The sequence below is a fragment of the Nelusetta ayraudi genome, unplaced genomic scaffold, assembly GCF_046127955.1.
Source record: "Nelusetta ayraudi isolate G7.1 ecotype Tasmania unplaced genomic scaffold, CSIRO-AGI_Nayr_v1 ptg000097l, whole genome shotgun sequence".
NCBI lineage: Eukaryota > Metazoa > Chordata > Actinopteri > Tetraodontiformes > Monacanthidae > Nelusetta > Nelusetta ayraudi.
The window spans coordinates 581664-603236 of record NW_027466147.1 but is presented as its reverse complement, the minus strand read 5'-3'; the positions used below and the strand labels follow the sequence as shown (position 1 = coordinate 603236).

The 21573-nt window shown below is 45.9% G+C and overlaps 1 protein-coding gene across 2 annotated transcripts in view; it reads left to right on the top strand.

Moving 5' to 3' along the window:
• fstl5 (follistatin-like 5) overlaps positions 1 to 21573 on the top strand; it is a 155062-nt gene that overhangs the window by 113886 nt on the left and 19603 nt on the right. For both annotated transcript variants that reach the window (XM_076048217.1, XM_076048216.1), the window contains exons 8-10: positions 544 to 664; positions 10669 to 10830; positions 11886 to 12020. In XM_076048217.1, the coding sequence (XP_075904332.1) occupies positions 544 to 664; positions 10669 to 10830; positions 11886 to 12020 (418 nt within the window). The remainder of the gene's footprint in view (positions 1 to 543; positions 665 to 10668; positions 10831 to 11885; positions 12021 to 21573) is intronic.

Here is a 21573-nt window from a genome sequence, read left to right as displayed (position 1 = left end):
CGTGCACTTCCCCTCCATCTTTCACCGCCGGCGCGGCGTGCTTTGTGTTGGTGCGGCGTGTCATCGCTCATCTTAAGGCCTTTATGGCGACAGAAACATGTCTCCATCGGCTCCCTGTGCGCAGTTTCCACACCCATCCATTCAAATCTCTGTCGCTTCCCGTCGCGTCCTCTCTCCCGAAATTGGCGGGTGAAAAAAAAAAAAATGAGTTGAATCGTAAAACGTTTTTTCTCGCCTGCTGGGATTCTGACACTGGGCGCTCGGCCATGTCCCTCCGCGCGTCTCTAACTCTTGACTGGGATTGATCGAACGGCGCTCCACATATTTTTTTTCTATTTTTTTCACTGTGTCTCTCATCTGCCTACACGATGAAACGTGTTTGTCTTCTCCGCGTCGCCGCAGCCTTTTTGTGCGCCGCCATTGAAACATTTTTTCATTTTGCTTTAGGCTCCTCCTGATGTGTCTTCCGTTACTAAGAGTCTCTCTCTGTCTCTTTCTTCGCCGTCCACCCTGCCCCTTTATATTTTCCGTTCCCTCTGCCAGGACTTTGGAGACGACGGCTCGCTGTACATCACCAAGGTGACGACGACCCACATGGGCAACTACACCTGCCACGCTGACGGCTACGAGAAGCTCTTTCAGACGCACACTCTTCAGGTGAACGGTAAGAGGCTGCGAAAATGTCACCATCCGCTGTCTCTTTGTATTGCTTAAGGTCATGTGCTGTTAAATGTACGCGGACACCAGTTAGCAGTAGCCTGTTGAATTAGCGGTGTTTTGGTAATATGAAAACCGCCTTTCAACAAAGTTCGATGTCATACTTTATAGTGAATAACCGTGTTTGCTCAGGATTTGGATACCATTGCAAAATGATGTGTCCCCTATATTGATCGTAAGGGATGCTTTCGGACTCAGCCTCAGTCTTCTTATTAGCTTGCCTGCCGAGGTCTCTCTCTCTTGCCTGGCCACGGGTAACACATGTCCTGTCTTCCACCTCGAGAAGAGCACAAAACCCAACAAACCCTGCAGGTTCCCCAGCTAATCAGCCGCTCAGCCTCGGCGCCATGCGGTCAGATGTAAACGTGTCCGCAAATGTCACAGTGGCCCCCGTCTGGCGGCGGTGCCGTCTTTGCTATTCCGCGCGGCTAACAACGGCGCTATTTGCCCGTGGCATGCTGCCTGCAGCGCTGTTTGCCCCCAGTGTTTACCTCGGCGAAAGGTCCCTTGCAAAAGGTTACTTCCACCGTTAGTTAAGACACATTGGAGGTGTGTGACACCATGTTGCTCCCAGCAAAATAAGACATTGCTGTTGCAATTAAAATAGACAAATAGATAAAAAAAAAAACTCATGAATGTGTCTCGGTGCTGATTACACCAACCTGGCAAAAGCTCAACACGTGAAAACACAGGCAGGTACATGTCTTTGGAGGTTGGAGGTTTCTATTACTAGCTGCTATCAGGACTTCATGTGAGGTCTAACGTTCACCTAAGGCAAGGTATGAGCTGCATGAGACCATCATGGCTTTTTAAAGATGCAGCGTCGGCCAATTCCAGCTGACCTGCTGAACATTTCTCTTTTTTGTTTTTTTCTTTGAGGAAACTTTCAAAAGTTTGCTTACAATTCTCCTCATATTCTTATGCAAACTCAACGGAGGTGTTGTGTTTATGACTTCAAGAGCGGCTTTTACACGATTAGCTTTTATCCACAGAAATAAAGATGAAGACAAAAAGGCTTCAGTTGGAAAAAAAAAACAAAAAACCTTGAACTTTCCACAAAGGAAAAGTTGCTCTCCACAATCGTGCAGTTAGTAAATAGACATGTCCTTTCAAGAGTGGAGTTGCTTCATTCTCTCCCGTGTTTTGTTAAAAAGTCTGAATGTATAAATGAAGCATTTTTTCTGATGTAAAACCTGTGATTAATGTGAAAGTTTCACTTTCCTCACATTTTATTTATCAACTTTATTTACTGATATAATACAATACTACATAATACAGTAAGATACATTATACATTTATACATACACATATAAAATATAAATACAAACAGAAACCAACAAATCCCCCCCAGCGCTTACCTCAGACCTGAAGTTTCATTTCTTTCATCCACTTCTCAGTGTTACTGGCTTTCCCCCAAAATACTGAAATTATATTATATCTCACAGCTGCTCCATTGTTTTTCTTTCCGGAAAAGAAAAAAAGGTTCCTCCAAGGTTAATTGCAGTCTCGGCTTCGTCAAGTGTTTACAGAAACTCGGCCAACCCAGAGAGAGTTGCTTTCCACCGTAATTGATTCTCAAACTTCCAGATGACATTTAACTGCAGAATGTGAATTTTTGCAATCTCGGCCTCCGAGGAACGGCTCTTGCCCTGCTGCCGCGCCCGCTGAGATTTCCTCAGCACGAGTAAGAAATCGCTGAGCGAGAAAGTAATAACGGCAGGGGGTTGGGGGGGGTTGAGGGGCCGGGGGCGGGACTTGATTCTGGAAGAACTCTGACAAGCAAAGGCTACACAAGACTGAGGGCGGAACGCATGTGTGGTCTTCAAATAGTTTCTTCTGAAACCCTGAGACAGTTTGTGCTTCTAGGAACTGTTCTAAGAACGGAATCTCAGGGTGATTTTTTTTTTATTTTATTTTACTAAAAAAAAAAAAAAAAGCTTTTTAAAAAAACTTATTAAGATGGGCATAGACTAATAACATCAATTTGACCAAGCTGATCGTAAGTATTATTTTTTAAATCGGTTGTCCTTTCCCTTAAAAACAGAAGGCAAATGGGAAAATATCCTACCACTGTCTGCTTGCACGGTCGCTGAAGTCGCTCTGAACTGAGCTTGTGCAACAGTTTGCAAAACGTTGAAACGCACACACTCATCATCTGCGGCGGAATTCATGCATTTGTCTTGCGTGAATCCTTGGAGGCGTCGTGTTTTGCTTTTCCCCAATGCCCGTCGATATTTTTTCATCTTGCAGCCATTGTTGGCAATCTGGAGTGCTCTGCCAGCCGCTTGTTTTTCCAAACGGCGGCATTTTCTTATGTTGCAGAGAGTTCACTTGAAGCCGCGGCGATCGATAAAGTCGTGTCCTATTTATTCCGCGGCTGCAGAACTTTTTGCCCACTGTCCCGGCCACTTTGGCAGGTAACAAATCTTTATTTGGGATGAATTAATGAAAGTCTTAGTTGTGTCTGAAAATAAATAAGTAAAATAGAACAACAAACATTGCGCATCCCCTGCAACCCGGCAAAATAAAGTCCTTTCTTTTTCACTTCAGACAGCCGCACTCATATTGAAAGCTTAATTGAAGCGCTTCGGATGGGCCGAGATGTAACAATCTGCGCTGTGTTTACTCCTGCCTGGCAGCGCCATCCTACAGAGGCCGCCTCTGTTTGCCTTTATAAATGTTGCAGAAAATGTACGTCGGATTCTCCGTCTGAAGCATTTTCATTTTTACGCTCGGCCTGCTGGTAAACAAAACAGAATGAAGACAAAAAAAACAATAAGAAACCTTCCATCCGTCTTATCCTCCAGCAGCCGTCTTATCCTGCTGGCTGGTCCTTGCCCCCCTCCCCCACCCGAGTAGTAAAGTAACGCAGGATGACTCACATGTGCTGCGCCTTGTGGCTCAGCCCCGTGTGACTCTGTGCTATAAACGCCTGGGAGCAGGCTGGCTGCAGTTGTCGGGAAATCCACCCTGAAACACACATGCACACAGAAAAGGCAGGACCCTCGAGACGTGCAGCGTCATATATTTAGTGCGGAACGGGGCCGGGGATAGAGGCGGAGTCATCGCCCTTAAGTGGGTAAATAGTATTTATGCTCACCCCTGGTGCACTCTGGAGCGGCTCTGGAAGCAGAATTGATCGGGGCCAGACGGCCCTCAAAGAGTTACTGAGGCGCTGTCGGGGAGAGCTGGAGGACCGGCCGCTTGCGGCCACATCTTACAACGATAGCAGTTGCTTTTATTGGTCTGGCGGCGTAAAATGTCCGGAGAGGATATGGACCTTGAGTCTTGCGCCTGGTTCCTCTGCTGCCTTCACATCGAATAAAAGGAAAATATTGGTGTTGCAAATTAATCGAGACAAATTCTACGTTGTTCTTCTCCTGTGTGCCGGTGCTTACTGTTTGACTTTACTGCCTTTCTGCAATATTTACCAACTTTAGCGCTGATGTATCCCCAAATTCTCCCTTTTTAATTATCCTTCGGGTTAGTTAGTAAAGACTTATTCCAAAGCGCAGGCTCTGCTATTGTGGAAACATACCTGAAGCACCTGAACTGTGTCCTTTCAGTGCCAAGGAACTAGAAGTTTTCCACAGTGCTTGAGCTTCAAGGATAAGCAGCTCCTCTCTGGTGGAACCTTGAGCTTTAAAGGTTTAGCGTGTAATATTTGGAAAGTTTGAGAAGAAATGGTGTGGTTACATTTTAGATTGCAGTGCTCTTTCGCTCACCCTCCCTCTCCCAACCTTGCCAGTGAACTACGGTGGCCTACACACACAAACCTGGATACCTCATCCACCTCCTTCTTCATTGGTTTATTTGAGGACGTAAGCATTCACCCTAAACGCCAAACGAGCTAGATTGTGCAAAATATGCAAGATGGCTACTACCTGGGAGCATCAATACATATTCTTATGTGGATATATTAGAACTGTTGTAAGGGTAGGAGAAACAAATGACTCTGTACACTTTTTTCTGCGTCCATCATTCAATCAGTTGTTGACTGCCCAGAGCTCGTGGGGGTCAGTTCCTTGACAGATGTTCAGACAAAGAACGGGCAGCTGCATAACTGCAACCACCACAGACGTCTGTCCGCCTCCTGGAGACAGAGATCCTTGACTGACATGGCGTCGTCGGATCAGCCGCAACCTTGTTTACCTCGGCTGAACCGTCTGCGAAAAGCAACATCGGACACGTTCTCAGCTCTCAGCTCTCAGCGCCAGCTGCTCCTTGGGAAACTGTTTGCCGACATCAAAAAGAGTATGGGAGAAGTACAGAGGACAGAATATTATTTCCTCCAACTGATATGAACCCATTCAATCCTCAGAGGTGGAAATACGTGTCGAGGACGTGTGTGTGTGTGTGTGTGTGGAGGGGGGGGACAGCACTGCATGCAAACATTGTAAAGAGCTTCTCACCAGAGATCTCTTCTGCCTCTAACCTATTTAATGTTGGCACTATCTGTTTTACCCTCGAAAAGAGTGCTCAGACAGCAGCAGAGTGATGTGGATGTCATTAATTGGTTTTAGCCACTGGACAAAAGGAGGCCCTGAGCTCAGCCAAGGCAGAAATCACAAAAAACATTTGTGTACAGCTGTTTGTCACTCAACCTTAAGTTCAATTCGATTGAAGAGTTGCTGCAAGTCTGAGTAGCTCACTTGGAGTGGTGTGGTGGCACGGTGGCCTCCTGCGGTGCTGTGCTGTGAGCGTGCTCCGGCTCATCTTTTGGAACGCCTGCTCGCCGACCGGAGCCTTGCAGAGTGATTGACAAGCGACTGGGGAGCGTTATGATGGAGCTGTCAGGCCTGCTGTGTGGTTTTCTCTTGGCAGTGGCTCTCCCGACGCACTCAAACACATCAGAATGCAACTTCCCATCTCATCCGGCCAGAATTTCTTTCTCCCGCCGACCGGCTCGGCTGCTCCTTTCATTTTTCCGGGACCGTCCAGGCAAGAGAAATGATGATGGGAACACATGGCGCCCCGAGTTTGCAAAAAAGCCACTTTGGCGAAGTGTGCGAGCGCGGGAGAAAGAGACCAAACTTTCTGCTGTCAAGGGGGAAAATAAGAGCTGCGTAGTCCGCTGTGGCAGCGTCAAACCTCACACTCGATCGTCTGATTGGCTGAGGCTCCAGTCTGAAACTTCAAACATCCGTCTTGCCAAGGAACCGCAATAGCTTCTCCTACTGCAGTGGCTCTGGAGGCTGCAGTGGTATTACAGGTGCAGTACATCAAAGCTGCCACAGCATCTATTATCTCACAGCCTCGTTAGCTCAAACTGGGATCTGTGGCCTGAGTATGGTCAAGGTTTAGCTCAATCAAAAAGAATCTGATGCCTCTATGAAGCATAGCTCCAATTTGATGCACTCACATACCATTCTGCCAATCAGTTCACATGATATTTTAGCACATAGCCTTAAGCAACTAAATCACAAGCACTTAACATACTATAATAAGCGCTTGACTGACTTGATTGCTCAAAATGTAGAAAGTCTTTATGTCTCTTCCACATAAGAAATTGAATGGCTTCAGGTTATTCTCACATAACCCTCAATTCCCAACTCAACTTGCAACTTCACCACAGGATGACATCAATGCAGAAATGTTTATGCAACTTGAAACGTGTCAAGAACGAGCCGGCAACAAGTTCATCTCAGCTTGGCACTCACTCCCACGGACATAAAAGTGACAATAAAATCATTTGCATGTGTAATCTCAGAAGATGAGTAAATATAAGAAGTGACACATGAGAGATACAAAACCTAAAAATTGTCTTTGTGTTCATATCACTTGGGTTGCCTGCCAGGCCCCCTCTCTCAAAGACATAATGCCTAACCTGGACAGTCATCAATTATTATGCCAGGCCAGCAGGGTGCGCCGTCACCGGTTCAGGTGTCATTTGTCACATTACTAGTCAAAGATTCATAAAAATAATTTAAAAAATAGAATTTTAATGCCGTATGAGGCACACAGTGTCACTATTGAACAACAGTCTCTTGCCTTTACTCCAGAAAATAACCAGGAGATTCAAAGTTGTTTGCTATGTAACTGTGCCGTGCTGAACTAGGTTGAACACCTGTGTGTGGAAACGCATCACTTGGATGTTTGATGAAACCAGGCTGGGTCAGTAATGCTTTGGCAGCAGGTCGACTCCTCCCGTCACAGATGTCTGTTGAATTTGGGCCATGAAAGCAGCAAAGGACCCAAGTTCAACTTTTGTTTCCAACCTTATTTGCCTCTTTGTATTTAAATCCTGAGACCGTGCACCAAGCGGTGGTGCTGTGACACAAGTGACATCACCATTGGCTTTTTTAACATTAACAATGATGTTTTTCTGCTGTCGTCTATCTGTTGTCAGTTTTGCTAGAAGGGATATCGGTATCAAAAGTCGGACCCGGAAGCAAATGATTTGTCTTTGGTGTTACAGGTTAAGCTTCTCCTGAGCCATTAATTAGGACATAATTGTAGTGCAAAACCACTTCCTAAGCCGTTATAAATATGGGTTAGCCTCAACACATCACCTCGTGCAGCATCTGATTTTATCACGTCAAGCCTTTCAGGTTGACATACCGGCAGTGTGCGAAAGTGCTCGCCGTCGGCCACTTGACATATTTGCCGCGACGGAATTAAATACACACAGCAGCTCGAGTGCTATAGAGAAGAAGAGGACATTGGCGTCACAACTTGTGGTTGTCTAATTATGAAAACTCACTTCTCTTCCACGAAAACAAAGACAATGAGGCCTTGATTTGTGCTCGGGGATCACCTCCACTTTGGTTTTATGAGAACCGTTATGTAGTTGGAGAGGGTGAAAATATGAAAGTGTCGAGTGTTTCTTCTCTGCATCCTGCCCACCTGTCGGGTCTCCACTGCCCCCGGAGCCTCTCCTCTTGTGTGAGTTGCTGTAAACGATTTCTCGACCAAAGTGCCCCGTCTTAGCGGCTGATCTTGAATCATTCTCTGCTTTGTCCGAATGACGACATGAGATCGTATTCAAACTGAGCAGAACTGAGTGCCTTTTTTTTGGTGCATTCTTACTTGGATTTTAAAAAGCGTTTGATTGTTTTTTTTTCTGAAATCAAATCACCAAACGTTAAATTTATTTCAATCTGATTCTAACAAACTATTAGATGCAACCTTGTCAAATGGTCTGAGGGGTTTAATTAATGAAATGCTCGAGGGAAGCCAGTCGATAGCCTGGTGGTGCTGGCGGCTGTTGATTAATGGTTTGTTTTGGTTTTGACCAAGGGGGAAAAAAAAAAGTGTGTGTGCGTGTGCTAGTTCTTGTGCGTGCAGGCGCCATAACCTCACAAACTCCCAATAACACGCTCACGCACAACCTCCCCACCTCTCACTTTCAGCCTTGACAAAAGAGGCATTTACCGTTTTCAGATGCTGCATTTCCATAGTGCAGAGATGCGAGACAGATAGTTTTATTCATCAGTCTGATTAGTGAGGCCTTTTAAGGGAGGCTGAGCTCTGGCCTCAGCTCCTCTGTATTCAGCAGAAGAAAGACAAGCACAGCAAAAGAGTTTATTTTCCTTTGTTCCTCGAAGGGAGGAGATGAATTTTCCTGCAAACAACTGCAATATTGCAGCGGGACGACCCCCGTCAGAGCAGCACAAATGCTGAATGACTAACAGCCCGGCCCAGTTCACCATGCAAACAAAACAACTTGCCAATCAAACTTGGAGCTGAAGAGGACACTTCTGTGAAGATGGAGATGCCCTCAATGTCTGTCAGGACCAGGAGGTAGCGTCACCAAGGCAGCAGAAAGATGCCTTGCTGTGAATAAAACTCCTTGAAGGACACACATGAATGACCAGAGTCCACATGTGACAACAGCTGACCAAGGACAGTACGTTGAATCTGTGTGGTCGTTTATTCTTGTCGCTAGGGTAGCTTCCGTGTCTCAACATTACCTGACAGCGAGGTCGAGGACCAAGATCTGCTTCAACTGCCAGTTCTGCCTGGTAGTAACAACCTGAGACTTCCCAATGCTTTGAGTATACAACCCAGTGGCGGGCCGTGCATTTCACGCCACGGCCTTCAGTGATGTCGTACTTAGTCCTACCTAAATGGTCACACCTTGCAATACTATCAATACTGTCAAAACGGTGATTTTAAGACATTAGAGTCTCATTATTTTTGCAAAAGTGTGCTGTGTGAATTTCAACAAGATTGTCCAACAAACTGAGCATGGTTACAGTTTCATATAAGACACCAACGTGACAATAATTGAAAATAAAAGTATGCAGATTGCTTGCATCTGTTTTTGAGAAAATGCACCAGAAAAAGACCTGCAACATTCTGCATCGTCCTTCCACCATCTGATCTCTGGGGTTAGTTCAGTCTTTCAGGCTCTCATGAGTGCTTATCCAATCACACTTCAGTTTAAGGCCACACAGTTTACCTCCACACGTATTCATTTTTCCATCTCAATCTTTTTTTTAGTTTGTTTGCAGCACTTCTGCTTTCATCTCACCTTAATAGGATGCTCTTACAAGGGACGACTGTGAAAATTCTCTCAGCGAGACTCGCGTGCTGAATGAATCTCGCAGTTATAATATTGCCGGGGTTCAAGGTTTTGCAGATGATTTAAAAAAAAAAAAAAAAAAAAAAGAATCTCCTCCGCAGAGTCCAAAGTGGCAAAACGAGTTCAAACGTGACACTTGAGCTTTTTAGAATCTTGTGCGAACAATATACAGGCCATAACCCCCAGTCACTAAGATGGTAAATTTGTCTCCAGCGGCGCCGCACAGCCGACCTTTTAATTCAGCCGAGAGACATCTCCGTAACTAAAGTGCCTTTGTGGCTGTAATTGCTGCAGACACCCGGCTTTTTAAGTGCCGACCGCGGCTCTGGGGGTCAACGAGAGCTCCCGGAGCCCGGGGAAGAGGCACCTCACACCAGGCTCACCTGGCTGAGTGAAAGGGAGACTCTCGCCTCCTTCCTCGACTCTGAAGTCGGATTCAGAAAGGAGAATTTAAAAAGTGGGCTTGGTGGATTTGGGCCACGGCGGCTGTGAGGGATTTCTCCAAACAGGATGACAAGATAGGGAAAATTTCCCCGTCCCCGCCGGGGTTCGTCACACCTCTGGCGGATGTGACAGGCTGCCGAGGAGTGAGTCGCAGTCGCAGAAAACATTTTGCCGCCACGCTCCAGCTTGCAGTGGTCGTTCCCGCTCGACGTGCTCTCTGCATGTGGTGAGGTTTGCTTTTGATGATTTCCAGAAAAGATCTCAGTTATTTCTGGAAGTTTTTAACTTTTTTTTTTTTTCCTTTCTTGTTTACACTTCCCAAGATTGCTGCAGCAAAAACAAGCCTCCTCCTGAGGTGAAGAGAGCATCACGCGTATTATCAATGCATTCATGAGTTTTATTGATTTATGCTGATTTAGGTTTAAGGAAGGTTGAGAGTTTGTTCGTGTTTTTCCCTTTGCCGCTGCTGTTTTGCTTTCCCTTTAGAGCAAACAAGCGAATTTCCATCGCCACGTTGGCACGATGAGTTGCAGTGATGTGTTCTTCGCTCAAGTTGTTGTGCATGAAAATGTCACTTTGCCGCTGCCTTTTGTTTTGTTTTTGTTTTTCTCACACATTTTGTTTTCTCAGCTCCGGTCCCTTTCATCTTCTTCCTTACATAAAATCAATGGCAACAAGCCGGAATCGATAACGTCTGAACAGAGGTCCTCTCTCGTATTTAGCAATCTGATTTGCCCTGCTCCACTGCGCGCGCACACAATTCCGTTATCTATTCAGCGAGGCTGTGGATATGCCAGATCACACCCGATAGCACATGCTAATCTCCAAACATAAGTCCAGGACTTGGAGGCATCTTCTCCGCAGCTTGCCTCGCTCTCCCGGCGAGACTGATGTAAACGTTGCCTCGCTGTGTTTGTTATCTTTCATCATTTCATGTACTATTTCTCATTTTTTTGTTTGTTTGTTGGTTTCCCCTGCAGTTCCTCCCGTCATCCGAGTGTATCCTGAGAGCCAAGCCAGGGAGCCGGGAGTCACCGCCAGCCTGCGCTGTCACGCCGAGGGGATTCCCAGCCCTCAGCTGGCCTGGCTGAAGAACGGCATGGACATTGCGAGCAAGCTGTCCAAACAGCTCACCCTCCAGGGTACGAGTCAAGAGCCCCAGACTGTCTGCTGCAAGCCTTTTATTGTGCCAGACTTGTGTCTCGTACCAAGTGAAAAAACACAGATGATGAGAATTTCTTTTGACGGCTGCAGTTTGAATTTAAAGGTGATATAGACAACAGTTATACCTCCCGGACAGCAGGTGTCGCACTCGCTTTCCTCCCACTTGTTCTGGGCGGCTGGTTGACAGGCTGCTGCAAGTTACCATATTATCATGATGCAGCAGCGCTAATTAGACGACTCATTCAGGTTCATTCTGTTTTCTTGGCCAAACGTGTTTTTTCATATGTTCCCACTTTCATATTTTCCTTATATGAGATCAATCGAACCCGTGAGCTCTGAACATCGACCTCCGTTTTCAACCTCAAGGTTCATTTTCTACACAGCCTGGCCACATCCCCGTCTCACTTCTGCCTATAGGAAAGTTACACGGGCAGCTGCATTATTTCCAGAGCCAGCCGTGTACAGCCTCCTTCTTTGATAACATTGACTTGATGAAAGCGGATTAGAAATGCACTGCGATGCACGAGCTTGTGTTTCTCTCACAGAGCATCTCAGCTCTCGCGATCCATCCTCGCTACAAAGCAAGTTTATTCACGAATGTGCTTTCATGCGGTCGAATCACAGTGATGTCAGCTTCATAATTCCAGCATATCAACCCGTCTGCGGTTTTCACTTTGGCTTTTCTTTTTTTCTTTTTCTTTTTTTCAAGCAAACCGCAGAGCTGAATTCTTTCCCCTCGAGGTTTCCGGATCAGAAACCCATCTGGGTGATGAGACAAACACAGCATGCGGCAGCATTAAGCCACATTTTGCTCCGAACCTTGTGGAAAATACTTTCACCTTTCTTTTCGAAAAATATCATAACTGTGATGTAAGGGTGGCAGCGTGAAGGTTGCTTTTTACACACATACACCCCCCCCCCCCCCCCCCCCACACACACACACACACACACACACACACACATCCCACCACTTTTTTCCCCAAAAGTTAAACTCTGCTGCTCTCTTGTCTGTTGTTTTTTTTTTTTTCGAAAGCTAATGGAAGTGAGGTGCACATCAGCAACGTGCACTTCGAGGACACCGGCGCCTACACCTGCATCGCCAAGAACGAGGCCGGCGTGGACGAGGACATCTCGTCGCTATTTGTGGAGGACTCTGCGCGGAAAACCCGTATGTATAAGTCATGACGGGCGGCGGCCTCTATTTCAGTCATAGAGATAATGGAGCCATGCAAATGGAGCTCTTAATAATTTATACGCTCTGCTCTTAATGGCTGGTGTCCTGCTGCGCTGCGATAGAGCCTCTCCAGGGGGAGAAAACGGCCGCTGCTACTATCTTGACTCGTCTCACTCACCACCTGGTTTCCCTGCTGGAGCGACAGTCGACTCACCTCTCAGGGTCTCCATCAGAGTCGCTGAGTCTCTTTCATGCTGAGATACATCAGGAATGCATGCAGGACGCAACGGAAGAATCGCTGTTTCTGATTACCGCAGGAAATGAAAAATAAATTGAATGGCAAACAAAAGAAAATTCCGACCAGCGCTCCGCGTCGCCGAGCGTCGTCCGCTATTAAGCCGAGGCTTGACGACTCCCTCGCCACGGCGGTCAATGCAGCGCAGCCTTTCAATTTCTGCTCTGTCGGGTCATGTCACGCACAGTACAGGGGGCGTCGATGGCCCGACTGTCTACCTGAAAGAGGGATGAGTTTCTGACTTCTTGGAGGGATTTTTCAAATCGAAAAAAAGATTATTAAACAAACAAACAACTCTTTGCAAATGCACCTTTTGCCATTTTCACGGCGCCAAAAAGCCAGCAATATTACATACTGATGAATTTCATTCTATCACGTTGGCATTTGTTTTTTTTTTAATGCATGATCATTTAATTTTTGATTCTCAGCTGCTTGGTTTTCATTAAATAAGTATAATTTAACTTACACTCAACTACTTTTTTATCATTTGTACCACGGTGGGTAGGTAGATAGGTAGGTCGGTGGGTAGGTCGGTAGGTAGATAGACAGACAGACAGACAGATAGATAGATAGACAGATAGGTGGCCATATAAACTGGGATCTCTTGCAATGCTCCATTAGAATAACTGTCTTTTTCAGGCTTTTGTTGACACGTCTCCTACTAATGAGCAGTGTCTCGGACGGTTAATTAGCTCTGACCTTCTCACAAATGCCACAACCTGTCTTTGGGGTGTGAAAACACTTGTTGTTTCGTAGTACTTTCCCCGGCCTTAATTGGAACTCGCCGACAAGCGCACGTCAAGGCTCACCGAGGAAAGTCCAGCCCTTGGTGCACTTTGCCCGTAAAAATAAATAAATAAAATAAAAAAACCTCCCCGCGGTAGCGCACCTCCTCCGCCCTGCCAGTCGCGCATCAGACACTGGTGTTTTCTGGTGAGGTCAAAGGTCGCCCGCATGCTTTGAAGCTGTTTGAAGCTCCACCGCGGGCTAAAACGATCGCGACACTCGGATATTGCCGAGACTTTTTTTGGGGCCCCGCAGGAACGGCGCAGTTCAAAGAGACGTCGGCAGACGGGGCAGACACGGCGCCATGTGGCAGAATGTGTAGACAGAGGAGGCGGAGAGAAAAAGTCGCTGCCGCTCGCCGTCTGACTTGAATCCGCTCGACCTACTCCAGTTTCCCCTGTGAGGCCGCCGCTGCTGCTGCTGCTTTTATTCAGGAACTTTTAAGTGAGAAGATGTAGGCTGACACTGTATTGCGCCTCCAGGTGGTTCACACTTGTGGTGTTAATGTTTCTTACTTGGTTGGTTACGCATATTTACAGTTTCAATACATACATACTGGATTCCATCACTGCCTGTCTTCACGTCTCAAAACATTGTTGCTCTTTCCTTTTCTCTCCGTCCGCTGACTGGAGGTTCGATTAATTCCCCCCCCCCCGACCTCCGCTGGTAACGACGGCTCATTATGCTTCTGCTCGTGCTTTTGTATGTGTATGCATATGAATGTCAAATATGAATATATGAATAATATAATACGTGAATAGCAGCTTATACGTGTAATAATGTCTTGTGTTTTAGTGGGTCTGAGGTTAACCTCGGGCCAAGTGTTGGGAGCATTTGATTTGTGTTGTGTTTGCGTCCCTGTGTGTTTTTTGAGACTTCAATTAGTCAGCTAATTAGTCGCCGAGCAGCTACAGGCACTAAAAAAACATATCCAATCTGTTCTCCGCAGATGAGGTCTGGTCTTTGAAGACATCATATCACTTGTTGCATTCCACAATATCTAATGAAGATGTTTCAGCTCGTCTTTAATAGCTGACAGAGAAACGCAGTTAATTGGCACTTTATTGCGTTTGAATCACCTGCGGCACGGCGATCGTGCATGTTAATCTTCTCTCTGCGCTTCAGCGTTCTGTACTTAGCAATAACAACTAAGCAATAACAACATTCAGCTGTTAAAAAACAAAAGTGTGGACAAGATAAAGGAAGGAAGGAAATGTGTTTTTGGTTTTGTTTTGTTTAATTTTTGTATCCAATTTCTGTATCCACACCAAAAATGTTTTTCTTGCAGAAGAAGAAGAAGGAAATCTGAAGAGGCCGCTTATTTATTCACATTCACAGATACATTTTCTGTCTGGCCAGTGGATCTCTGTAAGGGACAAAAGATTAATTTCAGAGGAGGGACAAAGAGAGAAACGGGCTGAGCTTTGTTTATGGCTGTGCATCAGCTCGTGCGATGTGGTGAAAAAACAGAGATAAAACTCATTAGATGTGCGAAGGGAGCCGCTCCTGACCTTCGCTTCGTTTGCATTATCTCGCTGTTTGAGCGGTGAATACAGATGGGCACGCGGTTTTGTTGTGTGACGGTGGCGGATGGCCGATCCTTGGAATGGCGCCAGTTTAAGGCCAGAAGGGGAGCAGCAGAACAAAACAAACAAACAAACAAAAAACTCTTCCAGTTTGAGTGCAGCCAATTAAACGAGAGATTTTAAGAGCAAGATTTCTTTGTTTAAAAGCGCAGAAAAGTGTAACTCAGACGAACTGGCTGCGGTTTGATCGGCACTCGAGTGGCGCAATTACTCCGTAAACAGACAATCTCGCCACAAACATTCCGAGGCCTGAGATTCCGAGTTAATCTCTGTTCACGGACACCCTGCTGGGAGTTGCTGGCACACCGACAAACAATTTGAGAAAAACTGTCAGATTCCCTGATTTGACTTGACAGACTCTTTGTCAATAGCGGCTTAATTACCCAGGTTTAGATTGACATTTGGCTCCCTTGATGAAAATGTCATACGTGACTGAGGGTCAGAAAGAAAAGAAAGAAAGAAAAAAAAAAACAGTTAAAAAAAAAAGTGTTATTTGAACAGGTAGATTTCAGAGATAAACAAACAGCGAGGCCCTGCTGGCTGAGCAGGGAAACGGCTGGCAGAGTCGTGAGTTGTTCATCAATCTGATCAGTAAACAGAGTTACAACTTGCTCGTTGGCTTTTTTGTATGTTTCAAAGTGCTTGATGTGACTTTAATTACTAACAGCGCCGATTGGTCTCATCAGTTTTATAATGTTTTCTCATTACGTGTCTTTTACGCCTCCTGGCCACCGACTGATGCTGCAGATTAGTTGCCTCGACAAAACTGACACCAACTAGTGTTTGTGTGTTTTATTTTTTGAAGGCACTCCAGTCCAAACTCCCTTTCTTTTTCTCAGTCTTTTCACCGGGACGAGCATTTACAGTCAAGTCCACTCCGAACGTCGCGCGTTTGAGACACATGGTGACACATTTCCCGCTCAAACGGGACCAAACCAAACGCAAGCGAGCAGAGTTTGAAGTGGCATACGGCCGAGGACACACGTGTAAGCGTGCCAGACGGGGTAGACATGCGAACGGAGCAGTCAGGGTGCTTTCAGGTCGCTGCTCGCTCGGCTGAGGCAAATGCAAAGAGCGTCAAATGGAAGGCAAAGTGCTGTTAAGCTGCAGCTCCGTCACTTCTAAATGCAAGACACAACGTTTGTCCATTTACAAAGGAGAGTCACAAGCACAGTCCGTGGGCTCTTTCCAGGACGGATACGTGACGACACGGCCCACAGGATGGGGAAATATTCCGTCACGCATGAGGCCAGGATAAAGTTGTTTACGGGGATCAGTTGCGGTGGCCCGGAAATAAGAACCCGCCGCCTCAGCCAGAAGTGACTGAGAATTCATTGTCAGGCTCAGGCGTGTCATTAAAATCACAGTGGAGTCGATCACACGAGGTTCCGAGCGACGTTTGGGATGCTGGTGGGCACGTTTTGGAACCGTGACCACGCTGATCCAAGGCAGAGACGGATTCAGACAGAGGGCAGCCATCACACCGGGAGAAGTTTGAAAAGAAAATAAGAAGAAAAAAATCTGAATTTGGCGAGGGATAATGAGCTCTTTCGGTGAAGGGATTGTTTATCTGTCGGGCTTCTCACTCCCTCCGGAATTTCAAAGAGGACAAAAAAATGAGTCGAGCCAAGTAGCTAACAACTACTAGGCGTTAAGCAGGAGGACGGAGTGTAAAACGTGATTTTATGAGTGAGGCACAAGTGATCCTTAGATGAATTCAACAAAGACGAGCCTGAAGGTCGAAACCTTTTTTATTTTTTAACCCCTCTGGTTTTTCACTCTGCTCCGTCGTCGCCGAGATCTCCTCCCATCTGCGGCGCAGCTGTCGCTGAACTGGCACAAATACCTGCTTCTTTACAACCAGCCAATTATCTCTGCAATGTCACAGGATGGGACGCAAGCTCAGAGCATCCGTTGATCAGATCTCCGCATGTTGCCGCCGCACGGCGAGCCGCACCCTCATCTCATGCCTCATTCAGAGACCCTGCGGGCCAAAGTGAAGCACTAATTCATGGAGAATATGAAATGTGAGAATTATGATTATTTAATATCATTCCTCCTGCCTGGAGGAGGTGGTGGAGCAGGTTGAGCAGGCCCTTCAAAGTCGTTTTTTACAACTTTCCGCTTTGTATTCGGAACCACCGTCTCCCTGAAAAGCTCTGCTCAGTTTGTAGAATGTCAGTTTCACTTTTTCACGGCTGCTTCACTTTTAATTAATTTTCTTTGTGATAATGATGAGCGCAGAGGGCGCAACAAGGCAGCAGCAGACCGTCGCTGCCAAATGTTTGCATAAAATTCAAGGTCCCATTTAAGGCAACATTCACCTTATCTGCATTTTTCAATGTCAATAATCTGTGTCTCTGGTCAGGTGTGAAAAAGTCTTAAGGCTGTAAACAGAGGGCTAATCCCTGCTGTTTTCCTCTGGAATGTTCTTTTGCCCCTTTAATCTATTCATCTATATTTGATTTACGTTCTTCTCTGTGTTGTTGCTGAAGCCCTGACTGATTGCTGGTGGTTGGACTTCAGCTTCAATCCAAGGCTTTTTTTACCCTCCTGATTTGTTTTCATTAGAGAAATAATTACCTACCGGCTCGGCAGCAGCGGTGCTAGTCTTAGCGTGGCCGGCGTGCAGTAACAGTAGGACACGTTCTCCTACTGTTACTGCACGCCGAAAGCAGCGTTGTCATGAACACCTCCTTCCGCACTCACTGCTGAAACGCTTCAATATAGCCGAACACAGTGGAGCACTCGCGTTCCTTATCTCGCACTCCGCACGGCGCTCAGCACACTGTTGTGTGCATTTGACGGCTATATGTGTCTGCGTATCCTTCATGACTCACTGTGCAGGAGGAGTTGAGTAATGCGTGACCTTAAACGAAGCCCGATGGGAGAAGAGCAGCTCTGAACAGGCTGGGAAGACTTTTGATTGTTACGCTGATCCCTCCCTCCCCTCTTGTTTTGCAACTCTTACTTCATGGCAGAGCAGCAGGTGAGGGGTGAACGTGTTAACAGCGTCTCTGAAGGCTGCAAAGGTCATGATTTATTTTCTGTCTGAGGCGTATTGCTGCAACCTCCAACTTAGACCAAAAACTGGACATGACTTTGTTTATTGGCCAGTCGACCTACAAGTCATTAAACGGTCGCCTTGACATTTACCTCATGTTGTAACTAGCTAACCTCAACTTGCCAACAGCATCGTCCTTTCCAGATGATGCTGTCTGTGCTCCGCATTCACAACATTTTTCTCAACCATGTTTCAACTCTGATAGGTTGTGAGCTTTAGATCAGGTCATACGGATTTACCTTCTTCGTATATTGAAGCTGACGAGCAAGGTCCAATCAACGACATCCTCCGCTGGACCTGGGGGCTCGGCGAAGCCTCCAGGTCCACAGGAAGACACCCAGATGAGGACGGAAAATCAGCTCAAAGCTGTTTTGTTCTCCGCAGTCTGTTGTGCAGTTAAGTCCTCTGACACATCGGTTCCATCAGCAGTCGATGATGCAACAAAAGCATCAACGGCAAGTGGGGTCGTTCCAGCGTTCAAGAGTTTTCCATTGAATGCAGTTCTTTTTGCGGCTGAAAATGGTCTACAGATCTCCCCAAAAATGCTTGCTTAGCTCCGTGTTTACACCCTCCAGCTAAAACACAGGACCCTAAACTTAAAAGCAAAGCAAAGCAAGCAAATGATGGAGTTTTCACATTTATGGGGAGTTCACTGAAAAACTGGAGACGAATGTTATCGTCAAAAGAACACCGTAAAAGTGGAGTTTGCATTTATAAAAGAGCAATCACAGAGCTAAATATTAAAACAACATTATCAATTCATTATGTTTGCATGATATTTGCCTCTGTGTTTTTCTGTAAAGATTTCAGCTAAATTGGCAATAAACAAATATTATTTTCAACTATGAAGCATTACTATTTCTGACAGCATTTTCCATTATAACTTCCTGTGAAGAAAAAGCCAATATACCCTTCAGTCCTCTGCAGACTCTGCTCTTTAATTCTGGAGCTGTCAATCCTGTGATTTTTAAAAAGAACTTCTTCTTTTTACCACCTTCTACCTGCATTTTAAAAGTTGCTGTTGGGTACAACGTGCAGATGTTCGGGTGCCCTTATGTTCCAACAGAGCTGTTGGAAGTGTGACAAAAGTTCTTCAAAGTGTGGCTGAAGGTGGGAGGAGCTCGATGGGGGAGCTGAAAGACTTCCTGCTGTCAGAAGCCAGACTTCGTCGCTGGTTAAGTCGTGGCCTTGGGCAGCGAGGAGCAGGAGACTCTCGAGACTGAGATGTCTTCATCCATAGTCAAATCAAAAAATTTAGCCACTGGCATGTGGCAAAAAAAGAAGAAAAAAACTTTAAGTAAAAAAGCATTTTAAATCACTGCCTCAACTTGTTACAATTACATCACCTGTCGTAAATCCTGTGAGAACAATAGAGGTATAAGAGGTTAAAACATGGTCAGTTTTGCTTTTGATTTGCTTTGCTAACTTCAGAGGTACAACACAAAGCAATTACAACATTTCTTAAGTTTGACCCTTTCTTTTATTTTCTTAATTTTTTTACGAAGACCATTTTTGGTTCTAATTTAAAATCTAGTTAAACAGGCCCCCATCCAACCACACGGATGCTTCAGTGGCTCCAACGCCAACACGGGAGCTGCTTTTTCGAAAAGCTGAGCTAAAAGAATTTCGAAAAGATTTTGTAAGGGCAATTTTGTGGAGGGTGAAAGCTGTGGAGCTTGAGTTTGAAATCATGGTGTGTTTGAATTTCAAGTTTAGCTTGCAGCCATTAAATGCTTCAGTGGCTGGAAGCTAAATGCTTCCAGCCACTGAAGCTAAATGCTGCCTCCTATCTTCACGATAGTTGCCAATCGGCCGTGGCTCAGTCGGTAGAGCAAGTTGCCCAACAGCGGATGAGGCCTTCAAGTGAAGAGGTCCAAAGACTTCAAATGACCATGAAAGAAATTCAGTTGTCCAGAATCTGTCGTACGTGCAAAAAATCTGTGTAAAATCCTCTGAGCGTAGCTACAGCCACAGATTGTGGACTTTAACATCTGCGCTGAAATTGTTTGCTTTTGTGCTTGTTTTTTGGATGACATACACCAAGGAGAAAGGAAGAGAAAAATGACTGGGTTATTTTTCTCCCTAGTTTGGTTGCATCCTGTTCCGCTGCCTTGTTGTCTTTGCCTACAGCGGCAAACGCCCTGCTTTCCACCACTCTTGCACTTTGTCAGTAATGAAATTTGTGACTATTGCTAATTAAAGCAGACTCACTTCAAGGGGTCAGCGCTTCCAAGAGAGTTGGGGATAATCGGCGGAAAGAGCCGCAGCGTCGTCAGCGCCCGAGGCCGAGAACCTGAGAATTCAACATTTCCACCGACTGGGCGCTCCGACACCAATTACTCCACCTGAGTTTTCCGCGTTCGCCGTCCTCTGCCATGGCGCACATAACGCAAACACCGCGGGCTCTTTCGTCCTGCTGTCACATCGTCGCGCTCTCGTAAACAAATTGAGTTCATGTAGCCTCGCTGACGGGCGGCAAGTGGAGCGTCCGGGAACCCGGGTCGTTGGGGCTCCGCAGGAAACACAGTTATTACGTCCGGAAGAGAGTGAACTGGCCGGCTACAGTGGCAGCCAGCTTGTTTTGCTGTATGGATGATGAAGTTGATGTATGGGCCCCTCGTATGCGCAGAGCAGCCACAGTCTCCCTGCCATGTGATGAATAGCATCAATACTGTCGGCTATTGGAGAAGACCGGGGCACAGAAGATCTCATCTCAACTCCTATTTTCAATTTTCTCCATTCTCCACTTTTGGCACATCTCAAATAAATTGCATTGTTTCCCCCCCGACCTGCCCCCCCACCTTTTTTTTTTTCCTGTTTTTTTTTGTTTTGTCCTCGCTGCCCTTATCCCTCCGTCAATAGACTCTGGCCCGCTTTGTGCAACTTTTAATGGGCTGGAATCGCACGCTGTGATGCACAGGAAACACCTGATGAAGCACTTTTTAATAAATTAAGCCTGACTAATGGCACAGCGGCGTCTCGCCGGCTTTGCGCCTTCCCCACCCCCTCCGGGCGAGAAAGAGGCTGGGCCAAAAACGAGCACTGCAATAGAGGCGAGATTACAATCGGACGTGAATTGCGCTGGAGATTGGTTTGGAGACGGGAAATGGGAGGTAGGGGAAGCGGAGTGAGATCGGTGGACGGCGAGAGCCAAGGTCACACAGGAGCCTCTGGGAGAGACGAGAGAGTCCACAAGAGTTTGGTGGAATATTTGTAATGTAAGAAACACACAAAGCATAAATGATGTGATAAAATAGGGTAAAACGTCTTCATTGTACCAAGAAAGGCAAGGTTCTGTATTCAAGGTGAGAAAATACATAAACACTGAAACCCGTACGTAATAAGAGCTATCGATTACAATCACCTAAAAAAAAAAAGAGAGATCAGCATAGATTTATAAATAATTTCATTTATTTTTTCTCATTTAGTGCAATCAGGGCTCTGCAAGAGGATTCAGTCTGTTGCCTTTATGATTAAAGCTCAGAGTTGCGGCCGGGGGCACTCAGGATATTTTGTTGCATCTGTTACTTACAAGTACACACTGGATAAAAACACTCGATGACATTGTGGTTATAGTTGCACATCTTTTCTATGTTGCACAACAATTAAACTTTTACAATGTGCAAAAAGTAGACCTGTTAGTTCCAGTTTGACAGTGTCAACACGTTGTTTCCTTTGTCACCTTCACTGTTACTGTTACTGTGAAAAGCCTAGATATGCATGCCTTGTAATTGTAGATCTGTTCTGCTTAAAAAGCACAACGTGAACAAAAAGGAATTCTCCATTTGCCGGGACGACCTGTCGTTTGAAACGCTG